This window comes from Sphaeramia orbicularis, chromosome 3, assembly GCF_902148855.1.
Source record: "Sphaeramia orbicularis chromosome 3, fSphaOr1.1, whole genome shotgun sequence".
NCBI lineage: Eukaryota > Metazoa > Chordata > Actinopteri > Kurtiformes > Apogonidae > Sphaeramia > Sphaeramia orbicularis.
Window position 1 is genome coordinate 38340282 of NC_043959.1, and position 12867 is coordinate 38353148.

Here is a 12867-nt window from a genome sequence, read left to right on the forward strand (position 1 = left end):
ATACTAAGGAGTTGTAAAAGATTTTATTAAAGTATCGGGATCACAAATCAGCTATGTTACAATTTCTATGTGTTACATACTATGAATAAACTATATGTAACTGTAGCCTAACTAGATATATCATGTGTTCTCAGTTATAGCACACTTGTTGAAAACTTTGTGGTCTATTTACAATTCAAATTGCTCTTAATGCATTTGTATAATTGTGATGAATGTTTACGGACAATTTTGCTTTGTAATTTCATTCTTTTTATTTTAATGTGAAAAGATTTAAAAAAATTAAAAATAAAAATCAATTGCTGCATCTAAAAAAAGGGGGAGAGACTTACCTGGACTGGGTGGTGACACACTGTAAGCTGAAGTAAATAAAGTTTTTTAAGCAATGCCCGACTTCAGTTTTTATACATTTCAATCAAAAATGTTTATTAACACCAAAATGCGCAATGAAAATGTAGTTATTGGAAAGAAAAGTAAGGTAAGGCATTCCTGTCTTCATAATCTATAAGTAGCTACATTTTTCCATAAATTCTGACTAAAAAAGAAAAATGCAAATAATGGTAAATAATAATAATGCAGTAGTATGGCCATTATACTGCGCCAAAAAACCTCAAGAACTACACCACTATTCATATTATATTATTACACATTCCATAAGTGTAAACAGGTGGTTTGCCTACTTTTCTTTGAACTTAAACCCCCCCCTCCCCCCACAAATAAATAAATACATGAATAAATAAATAAATAATATATACTAAATTATGCTACTCTTTAGCTTTACCTGCTTGTCCATGCTAAAGCTGCCTTTGTGTTGTGCATCACTTCTCTAACAGCATTGCCCAAGTACTGTTCTCTCTCTGAAAAGTTCAGGTTTACTGTTCCAGAAGACTATCAGTAAGGTTACTGTAAGTGTCCTGTAGAGATGGATGTCAGACAGTCGTGGAGGTTAAAACGCTATGGGTGTTTAGTCCCAGGCTCTGGAGCGACAGAAACTGTTTCCTGGAAGGTAAAAAGTTGGCGCCAGTGCTTCATGCTAGCTTAGCTATGTTAGCTAACATGCTATTTCACTCTGTCTACTTAGTCTGTTGAGTCAGTAGAGTTTATTAAAAAGTGATTTAAATAACTGCAGTCAACTGTAATGGTGATTAATATGAGTATATATGAAGTTAATTTTAACTTTTAACAGCCATAATGATGTAAAAATGCAACTAATAGTTAATTCAAATTCTTTATTCATATAAATACATCATTTTTGAAATATTTCTCCTTTTATTTTTCATTTTCACGTGTGTTTTTTTTTTTACCCGTCTTCTTTCTGTGATTGCTTGTTGTATGTTGCTGCTGTTAACTGTGAAAGGTGGGATAAATAAAATCTTATAAGAGTTTACTTCACTGTTTATGCTAGCTAACTGCATTATCATCTGATGTATACATAATATTCCAAGATGGCATACCGTATGTTTGTTTAAATGCTATAAAAAACATGTCAAGTTTCAGGAAATCATGTATGTTATAAAAGTCTAGAGCACTGGGGAAATTCGAGACCACTGCTTTTTCTGTGTTTGAGTGAAACTTGTAAGTATTATTTAATTCTTGAATCTAAAATTTCCATTTAGAAATACAGTCATCAGAGTATGCATTTGCTGTAGGTAACTAGCAAAAAAAAACAAAAAAAACAAACCTACACTGCTCTTAGATCTTGATTAGAAAGAGGTTAGAAACTCATATGGGGGGGAAGCCCCGTGCCTTGATGCCAGTATTCCTTTAGTAGTGAACTGAGAAGCCAATTAGAGGATTACATTAAGTAATGCTGGCTGTTGTAACAAGGTAGGGTAAGTTTAATGGTGAAGGCATTGTGTTACTTACAATAATTGCATTAGACTCTAGAGGGCAAGCTGGAGCTATGTTTTCACTAAGAGCAGATGAATGGATGTCCCTAAGCCTGAAGTAGTACTACCCTTCATGAGCTTCGAGTATAGGCAGACACTAAAAAGCACATATATAGGCTACTGCAAAAGTCCACTAAAGAACAATCAAGGTTTGTTGTTTTATTAAAGTTATAATGATCACACATATGCAATTCTCAGTTTCTGTATTAAGATGCAACTAGAATGTGCAGAAAATATGTCCAGCATTAAAAGCAATGTTTTAGGAGAAAGTATTTAGTGTGACCACCCATTGCACTTGACTATGTTTTTAACTCTATTCTGGGGTGTTACACTAGGTTTTATTCAAATCATGTCAGATGTGTCTTTATTTTTAGGCCTCTTTTTTCAGCTCTATAGATTTCACAGTGAATACTTGCTTAGGTCTGTAGAAGCCATTCAACTCAGATTCTTTGTACATTTTTAATACTGTGCATGTATTTCTTTTATTTTCCTGAAGTATCTGAAGAAAAGAGACTGAGTGATAGACTTGTATGCTCAGTTCAGCCTTGCAAAAAGAAAGCTTAATATGGCCTAAAGCTTTTTCACAGTACTGTAAGTGTATTTGCATTTAGTTAACCTTCTTTAACTGTAAAATGATGCAAAAATTACAATATTTTTTCCAGATATGTCATGTATACGCAAATTGTAACAGCATTTGGAGAAGTGATTATGAAGTTTATTGTAATTGGTAGATATTACATTAAAACGCTTAACCAGACACAATGGAAAATGCACACATGGGAAGATCATGTAATTTTCTTGTTTCTTTTCTTCTCCAGGTGTATGAGGCAAAAGCCAAAAAGCCTGACATTGTTCTCACAATTGTGGAGTCTGGATACTTGATGATATTTCAGGGAGAAGAAAGTTTGGTAATGTGTTGTTTATGTGTATAAAATGACAGTTGTTTGTCTATCTATAGTCTTTTTGGTTGTGCACACCAAATAGTATGTCTTATATCTTTCATTAATATGACTTAATACTCTCCTGGTGGAAGAGTGCTGTTGTTCTGAAACGTGTCGTCCTGTAGACTTTCATCCTCTTCAAAATAAACAAGTAAAATTGTAACTGAAGAAAAACACAAACACACTTTTCACAAATTACATATGATGTATTGAAAGAAGAGTAGTTATTGACTGTAATGTCCAAAGCTTGTGATTAAAAGCAAATTTTATTCATTTTGGAAAAAAAATAAATATATATCAACATAGCCTTTAGTCTCATTAATGCAGAAATTAGCAATTCAGCAATTAATATTACAGTTATGTTGGTTACATCAGTTCATAATAATATTCACATTCAGCTCATAAGTCCTTGACCTTTTGTTCCTCATGCGTCAGTGCATGAAACACACTTGTGAGTTTGGGTTGCAGTAGAACTTTACTTGAAGACTGAATGCATTAAAAAAAGGCTGAAACTGTAGGGGAAATGCTTGAAATAATTTAAAACTGCAGCTGTGAGTGTCTTTCACTCAGACTGACAAGTTGTTGACACATTGTTGTCACGGTTGTTATTACTGACTGTCCTCCCCCACATGGAAGTGACATTCTATAAATTCAGTCACAAAAGGAATCACTGCTTTAGAGAGCTCTTCAAAAAGCGTACTATTTTAAACTGCCAAATTATATAAAGAAGAAACACACCATAAATATTTGTTATTGCTAACTGTCTGAATTATGTAGTACTCCTTTTCAGTTACACCATTCTAAAAATATCTGAACAGTGCACGTGCCTTAGACTTTTGGATGCAGATCAATTATAAGACTTGATTTCTAGATAAAACACTTTTTTGCAACCATATGAAATATTCTGCTGAAGAGCTTGACATTTCTGCTCAGATCTCATGGGATTTGACTGGGTCAAGCCATGTCCCTCAAAACTTTATCGATAAAAGCTCTATTGGTAAAGCACTATGTATTAGGAATGCACCGTGATATTCAGGGCTAAAGCCATGGTTTTTGTTTGTTTATTTTGACATTATTCTTATTTAAATCAGGGAAACAAATCTTCAGTGTAACGGGGTTCACAGTTAAAGTGGTAAACTCACAAAACTCTGGCTCCTTTACAATAATTTGTTTTTCAGCATTAAACTAACATTACTTGTTTTGTTTACTAGCAGTTGTTGGTAATACTCTTTACTGCAGCGCACGCAAGATTTCTTCTGCTCTTGTTATGGGACCTGGGCAAGAAATGGGCAAAATTTCTTAGGAGCCTACCTTTGAAAAAAATTATCCCTTTTTATCTGCCTTGCTGTCAAACCTGGTGTAAACTATTGAATATACAGTTGGAGTTTCACTCACATCTTCTAAATCTATCCCACCTGAACTCATTTTTTGAAGATAATTGTAGTACTCTTTTGTGCTTCAGCTTATAAGTATCTTTACCCACTGCTTTTCTTGTACATAGTCCCTGATTAATACTACAAAACTCACAACAGAGATGAGAATAAAATGAGATATTCCTCCCCTATGTCTCTCATAAGTTCTGGAAAAAAAAAACAGAGGAGTGCAATACTTGTAATACCAATTGGACAAATGAGATTACAGATTTTGTTGCTCTACATGGTATCTTTCTAGTGTTTTAAAGTCTTTCAGCCACTGCCATTGATAAATGTCATCTTATTTATCAGTAGATACATTCCAATGTTTGGCCAATATTTCAGTGCATCCATATAACACATCCTGTAGGCCATATAAGTTTTGGACAGCAACAGCAAGAAATTATTAAAGTGACTGTTAAACCAACTTTTTCAGCAGATAGTATCTGTAGTTGTTTCACAGTGTAAAAGGTTGGATTAGCATGTTAAATAGTACATTACAATTTGGGGAGCTCTTACCAGTAACTATGCCCTCTAGACATAAAAAATGGAGGCACCCCTCACTGTCTCATTAATGGAACTCTGGCAGGAGACACAGCTATCTTGCTACGCCAGGGTGCCGAGCCAGACAGATATTCAGGTCAGACTGCTGAGAGCTTTCACAGAGGATGATAGACTGGTCTATTATAGACTGGTGCGATGAATGCTCAGAAACTTTCACTACAGAAGCTCAGACTGTAGGCTTCACTGTAAGGTTTCAGATTTGCCACAACTTGCATTTTCTATATCACAATGAGACAATGAGTTATTTAAGTTTGGTAGGTTTTACCTTAATACAGGGGTCACCAACCCTGGTCCTTGAGATCTACTATCCTGTATGTTTTGGATGGGTCCCTCTTCCAGCACACCTGACAGTCGTTATCAGGCTTCTGCAGAGCTTGATGATAGGGTTATCATTTGAATCAGCTGTGTTGGAAGAGGGATACGTCTAAAACACGCAGGATAGTAGATCTCGAGGACCAGGGTTAGTGACCTGTGCCTTAGTGGATGCATACTCCTTACAACATCACTCAGCAATATTAACATCAGCAATCTCAAAATGATTAGCTTACATTTACACCATCACACAAACCATAGAAAAGGTGACTGACACCCTTAAATGCTCCTTATTTAACTGCACTATTAAGATAAAACACCATTCTTCCAAAAGGTATTTTTTCTGATAGTCTTTGAATAATTATAGTGAAAAGTGATATTTTACACAATATAATTTATTTAATTTTTATACTCATCATACCATTCAGTGAGCTCAAGAAACTATGGTTTTTACAATCTATTTTTTTTTTCACAACAGATAATGGGCTTTATGCACAGCCCCACTACTTCCTGAACTTAAGGCACCTCCTTTATTTCCTGTCTTTCATTATTGGACACACTGATTAATCCAGGTGCGCCTGCTACTTCTTGTTGCAACTACTGTGGTCAGACACATCTGGATTAATCAGTGTGATCAATAATGAAAGACTGGAAATAAAGGAGCTGCCTTAAGTTCAGGAAGTAATGGGGCTGTGCATAAAGCCCATGAGAATTTTTAAATGTGCTATTTTTCAGATTGTAAGGATGGTGTTACAGGACTGCACCTACACTCTCATACAGTGCATTGTTAACTCTGTTAATATTCTTTATCTAAGATAATAATTTTGTGAACACTTTCATTAAAATATGCTCAGTCACAATATTCAGCATCTGTCTCAAACCTCCATACTTGTGGTTAATTTGCACATGTGGATTCTTATCTAAAACCTCTTTAACTCAGACTCTAATGTTTTTGAGTAAATAGAGACCCCTGCAGACAGCTGAAGGTATTTCATCCAAGCAGCTTGATAAAACTTAACCGTTTCACTCTGTCAACAATTTCAACTCGTATTTTTAAAGACTGAAACAGAAGCACATCTCAAGCCAGTTTACTCAGAGTAGAGACATGTTTTGTTCAGATTCAAGACAAATGTCACTTATATAGCCTTTTGGAGGAGCAGATTCTTTGTTTGACTTCTTTTGTTTCTGTATTTCTCAGACTACTGTACCTTTGAGTCGTGACTCTGATCATGTCAAAGTTAACCAAAAATCTGATAATTTAATGCTTCGTTTCACCATGAAGGTGAGTTGCCCAGTCACCCCAACACAAGATTTGCAAAACATGTATTACATCTGGAGACTTTCACTTTAAATTTCAGGTTTATTTATTTAGCAATTTTATATTTTTTGTACGATTCACTGCCTTCTTATTCTGATACTGTCACAATTAGATTTTTTTGGTTGGAGTTACATGATTATTTCTCCCAAAAAGAAAGAAAAAAAGAACCCTGTTGCTTTGATCCAGATTAATTTTTTTCACAAAGCAACCTATAAATTGAACTCTGTTGTGATGAACAGATATAGACTGAATACATTTGTGAATTTCTGCAGGGTGAGAGCCGTATTATTAGAATGCAGTTTGATGGAAAGAGAAGGGAAGAGGCCCAAAAAGCATGTTCAAGTGCAATGGAAAAACTGATGGAGTACTTGCCTGTCACCAGTCATGAGGACACCCCGTTGCCCCCTAATCAGACCCCTGCTGAAGTCTTTGCCCCAGTGATGCAGGTTGCCAACTTTGTCATTCACTACATAAAACCTGTATATATATATATATCTGGCTCTGAAACTTAAATTAGCGTTAACACTTTTAACATGTGTTGCACATAAAAAAAAGATCCATACACTGTACAGTAGATAGTAAATGTTGAGATATAAGTAAAGTCCATGTTTTAAGGTAAATGTTGAGTGAATTGCTTTACTTATTGCCTATATTAAGAGGGAATTTTATGACATACATAACATTTTACATTAATAAATTATTTGCTTATTGCTTTTGCAGGCAGTGTCTTACACAGCGACAACATAATCCACACTAGATGGTGCTATTTACAACTGTGTCTCACTGTTAAGCTATAGTTGAGTTGAGTGAACTGTACTATATTTTTTTATGTGCAATGTACAGTATGTCCCAACCCAAGTACACACACACACACACACACACACAGACAGCAAAAGGGAGCAACAGTATAATTAATTTATAAATACAACCATCAAAGTGGCATACCCCTTAAGTCACTGAAAAAATAGCTCTTATATTGCTTTTAACAGTAAAATGGTTGAGTATGAGCACAAGTGTTTTAATCCTGAAGGCAAAGTCTACCAAAAACAAAGTCATCATGTCATCAAGGTGCCTCGCCAGCTGAAATTCCTACTCACGAATAACACAGATGAGATTGATGGTACTTCATTGTTATTCCGTGCTTCTGTTTCCTGGCAGTACCTTAATAGTTGTATTTACTTCCATCTTGAAATGTTAGAAGTAATATTTATGACTGGAATTTAAACAGTAAAAGCCCAAGCCCACCCAGGTTTCACAACATTGAACACGAAGGACCTAAAAAGGAACTGACTGAGCCATGGAGCTGAATGTGACCTTTAGACAACATACACACTGAAGGAGTTCACACTGAAGATGAAAGGACTTTGAGGGGTCGCTGTCTTTCAATTAATAATGACGCCATTGATTGGTGTCCTGGTATGCCATGCTGTGTTTGTCATGTCTTTTTTCCACTTTTGTGTCTCACTCTGTGGCAGGATAGTGCTGTTGGAGATGAGTCTGAGGTTGTCCAGGGCTCATTGTCTCTTAAAGAACTTGCTCAGGTATTAGTTGTAATGGAAAGTTATTTAGCAACTAGCAAAATAAAAGATAGACTATTCAACATATTAATGAGAATTTTGTGGTAAATGTAGCTCAGAGGCCAGAGGGTTTTCCTTACTTTAACTTCACTAAACGTTGAGCACTACCATAGTCTGGTCAGTTAACTTTCCATTCATTCATTCATTTCACTAATATTTTCCTCGGATTTTCACAGCACTTCATGGGAGAGACTGCTGTGAGCCTGCCTCTAATGTACTGCCACAGTTTGTTGGCACAAGGTGACTTTGAGACCGTCGTGCGTGCTTGTTTACTGGATCCCAGTTTTCCTGCATTTGTTGAGAAAGTGGAGGGCGAGCTGAAGAAACTGCTTCAAGAGTGAAGAATCACAACAACAGCTTAAAGCAGTAAGGTCAAGTCAGTGTGATGTTTTTGTTGGCTGTTTTTTCTTCCACAGTATGTGTAGGCAGTGCCTTGTGTAGCAGTGAAATGTTTCTCACTGTACTAGCATGTTGACTGAAATATATTACATATTCCTTGTTAAAATGTAAAAAGCCTGGGAGAAAACTTTAGATAGAATTGAATTTAGGCAATTACAGAAGGAGCCTGGAAAAAAATTCTGACTACATTTTTTACATTTTTATTCAGAAAAAAAATATTGGTCTCACTCATATGTTTGATCGTGGCTATATGCTCTGGTCCCTCTGTTCCCAACTTAATGCAGGTCCTTTTCCACCGCAACACACATGGATACATTGTATTGAAAGAGGAGTCATGCAGCTACAGCAGTGAATTTTGCTATGCCAACTTCCAAGTGATCCCACAATATTAAAGCTTCACTGAGTGAAACAAACTGCTCTCCATATATCTATTTAAGAATACATATTGCATAGAATTATAGCCATGCTATACAGTTAATGAGAGGCAAAAATAAAAATCAATTGATGAAATTGGGAGATATAAAAAAACATTTTTACAGATTTCCTATCATTTGAACACTCATACTGCAACATATACAAGACATCTAAATTACTCTGGAAAGAAAATAGAAATAATACACATCATTTTTGTTTAGATAGTTAAACACACAGTAGTCATTTTTTGTAGTCACTCTCAATAAATACTGCCAGTCACTGAAGCCCTTGCTTCAAAACAAAAATTCTGTTAAAAGTGGACTTCTCGTCACAAAATCAAACATAGTTAAATGACCATGATATGCTGTACAAATTTAAAATTTTCAAGAATAAAACTACCTAACTATATATATATATATATATATATATATATATATATATATATATATATATATATATACATATACATATACATATACATATATATATATATGAGGATGACTGTAAAAAAAACATAGGTCATTCTGGATGCGAAAAAAGCCACACGAGGGATAACAACAGAAAATGTCTATTCTGAGTATCCTATTGCGTAATTATCTTGCATGCATTGTACATGATATGTAATACAAAAGGGATCACCTCATTTGAGGACATGATAAAATGAATAAAGGAGACATCAACAGCACATTAAAAATGTGTACACCTTTGTGGTGGTTTTAGTCATTATTTGTCATCCTGAAATCTCCATGTAAGACTGAATAAGGCATGCTTAAGACAGCCGTTATGTTCTCTTTGTTGCCAGTGTTATGCTGATATTGTTTCTCATAAAATGAGAGAAGATATGCTTTTTTCAAAACCGTCCGGCACTTTATCCACCTCTGATACCTTCATATATTCAAAATATGCAGTTTAGCCATCTGATCTGTGAAGAGAAAATCAAGAGAGGGTGTGACTATGGATAATCTTTTAAGTGACTTCTATGTTTAGCCCCCATCCCTTGAAACATTTTCTTACTTGAGTACATTGCTTATTTTGTATTCCTCTGGCGAATGTTTTTGTCCTTGTGGTTGTTTGTTGAATTTGTTTTCCTGGAAAAGAAGCAATTATGAGTTACATAACATACAATACATAAAATACATACAATCCCCAGTCCCAAGTATTTCTATATAAATTGCATATAGAAGTTTTATTTGTTGATATTTAATTTACTTACATTTGTCCAGCTGGTTCATCATCTATAACAGGAAGAGAGAACAAGGAAAAACAAAGAAGACAAAGGTGAGGAATAGGAAAATGGAAGATATCTTGTTTAATGTGTCAACACATTTATTGCAAACACCACTTCATGTTTTTATTTTCTGACTGTTTTTACTTCAGTTTTCTTTCTTACATCAGGCAGCTGTTAGGTTACCTTAACTGAGTGTCAAATCACTGAACAGAACTTGAAATTAAATATAGGTTACCAAATCCTTGAGCAGCACTGTAACACAGTGAAAATCAGTGTGCTTTGTATACTTGTGCAGTGATAAGGCACAGTTGTGCACTGGTAGGAAGCTCGACTTCACAGATATGCCGCTGAGCAGCTTCATCTGCCAACTTATATACCCGATAAACACTCAGTGAAAAGCTTTCTATAAATTTTGGTTGTAAAAATGTTTTTTATCAAAGACTGCTGACAAGACAGTAGTAGTATATCTCTTCAGAAAAATGTCATGGCTCATTAAAGAACCACAGCTTTATCACACAGCGAATTCAAACATAACCTCACATACCATTTATATCCTGTCAAGCTCCTGTTCATTTCAGACTGAGCATACATGTAGGAGGGTTGCAGATGGCTCACTTAAAAACATATTTTAATTCCTCTCATAGCAGTGGTAAATGGCACCAGTTTCTGGTTTAATCTTATGACTGACAAGGTAAAAAAATTTTTAAAAAAAAATGGAAAGCTTGCTCTCATAATCCCAACATGGTATATAAATTCCCTATAGTACTCAGCAGTGAATAAGTATCAGTTCCACTCTAAAATGAAATCCAATTGACATCAAGTAATAAAAATACACATAATAATAACTTCCCATGATGCAACATACAAACACATAAAATGTTATTGGTCAAAATACATAAGTGCCGTAAAAGCATACATTAGAAGGTGACATTAGTAAAAGCTGCCGGAAGAGGAACTTGTGAATGGTGAAGATTACACTGCGTGACAGGTTAGTTGAAAAACCCACGGCCTTGAGATTGACATGACAGTCAGTTGGGCATACAGATGACAATGTTAACAAGTAAGTAACCAGCCAAAGTGACGTAGTTCCCATGCAGTTACAAAATCGGAGATAAGCAGCATTCCATGGCATTAATGTGGAGCAGATTATGGCAGTTATAAGGTTCAACAAAAACACAGATCTGGAGGAAGAGCGTCTCCCACCATTTCTGCACCTCATATGCATATACCACAAAATCTTACTAGAATGGCTGAAAAGGTGCATAACTCATCACAGATTTGTACTGTGTGACACTGGCTCTTGAACACTTGAATTGTATCTTCATTGCTGTCTATCTGTTTGCATAGGTGATTGTGTGTACTTCAGAAGTGGCTTTGTAGCTCCAAATTGTTTCAAATATTCAACTGGGTGTGCTAGAATACGAGTATATAAGAATCACACAGTAAAATCTGTAATTTTAGCAGCTGTTTTTGAAACTCAGGATAGAAATGTCAGCTTTTGCCTCAGAGCCACTGGCTGTGGAGTATAAAAGTGTTCAAACACAGCTAAGCCATCAAGAGACCGGAATTCATAATGCGCACAGACAGGGGCCAAAACCTCTGGGAATATGGGAGACTAAAAAGAAGATTTTAAAGAGGTTGTGCACCGTAAGCAGGGAGTCCTCGTTTCTGATTTGAATGGCATAAACACGGAAAATATAATCCACCTTAATCATTTCATTTTTCCAGTAGATGAAACCAAACTAGAGACTACGCTCAGAGCTTACTTACTTGAGCTATGTGATTTATTTGTGTATGCATGCGTTTATATGCTGAGAATGTCTTGTTAATATTATATTTGACATTTTAATAAATCGATAACACTTCAGTTAGTAGTAGTTTATTAATAACATGCTCAAGCAGCTATAATAAAGCTCTCATCTTAAATACAGAGTGAGTATGAAGCCCAAAGAGGGTAAACATACAAGGCAGGAACAGTGTTTAAAAGACATATCATCTCCACCTAAAGCCGATTTATCTACTTAATGTTTTTTAATGCAGTTGGCAGTAATTCTAATTAGTTTGGACTATGCAAATGCAGAGCAGAATATGTACTGTAGCTTTATTCATTTATTCTGTCTTACAGTAAGTGTTGTCCAGCTGGAGAGGTTGAATTTAGTTGGCTGGCTGTGGGTTTTTGTGTTGTTTGTGATAATGTTTCATTCAAAAATGAAAAAAGCGAGCACACGACATGCGAGTAAAGGTCAGACAGAACCCTTAGTGACTTGAGATGCCTTTGGGCTTTCTAGACATTTTCATCTTATCACATTCTTATCATGTGATTTTGTCTGCCTCATGAAATATTGCGGTGTCTTCCGTTAAACGCAGAAAAAAAACTTATCTTGGTTATGGAATACTAGAATAGACATGGCGCATAAACAGCTTAACTCTTTCATGGATGAATTATTATAAAACTGAGTGGGATCATTACTCCCAAACAAAAAATGTGTCCAATTGGATTATGTTGAGTGAGATACATATATTATAGTCAATAATTTGCTTAAACACAACTTTAATGATAAATATATATTTCTGGCATATTGTTCAAAAGCGTCTCTCCATAAAGATCAGGTATGATTTATTTAGGAAACTTAATCTAATATGTAACTGTAGGGAATGTTACACATAATTAGTAATACCAGTTGTCAAATTAATTAATCACACAATCCATGTAGTAGTGTTGGTTATGTACTTTGGAGTAATTACAGCAAATATTGCAGTTAAAGACCCAATCCCAATTCACCCCTTAGCCCTCCTCCTTACCCCAACCCTTGGTC

At 35.3% G+C, this 12867-nt stretch overlaps 2 protein-coding genes across 4 annotated transcripts in view; one reads left to right on the forward strand and one right to left on the reverse strand.

Moving 5' to 3' along the window:
* The first annotated feature begins 2632 nt into the window (after positions 1–2632).
* rec114 (REC114 meiotic recombination protein) lies at positions 2633–8937 on the forward strand. The gene is made up of 5 exons (XM_030131196.1): positions 2633–2794; positions 6314–6397; positions 6706–6942; positions 7909–7974; positions 8124–8937. The coding sequence occupies exons 1-5, from the start codon at positions 2648–2650 to the stop codon at positions 8349–8351; spliced, it is 762 nt and encodes a 253-aa protein (XP_029987056.1). The 5' UTR covers positions 2633–2647; the 3' UTR covers positions 8352–8937.
* The window catches only part of nptnb (neuroplastin b), a 31881-nt gene continuing 26340 nt past the window's right edge, over positions 7327–12867 (reverse strand). For 2 of the 3 annotated variants that reach the window (XM_030131089.1, XM_030131091.1), the window contains 3 exons: positions 10037–10058; positions 9838–9911; positions 7327–9745 (listed from right to left, as the gene is read on the reverse strand). In XM_030131089.1, coding sequence (XP_029986949.1) covers positions 9851–9911; positions 10037–10058 — 83 coding nt within the window. In that variant the 3' untranslated portion in view covers positions 7327–9745; positions 9838–9850. The remainder of the gene's footprint in view (positions 9746–9837; positions 9912–10036; positions 10059–12867) is intronic. The other variant, XM_030131090.1, reaches the window with a different exon arrangement.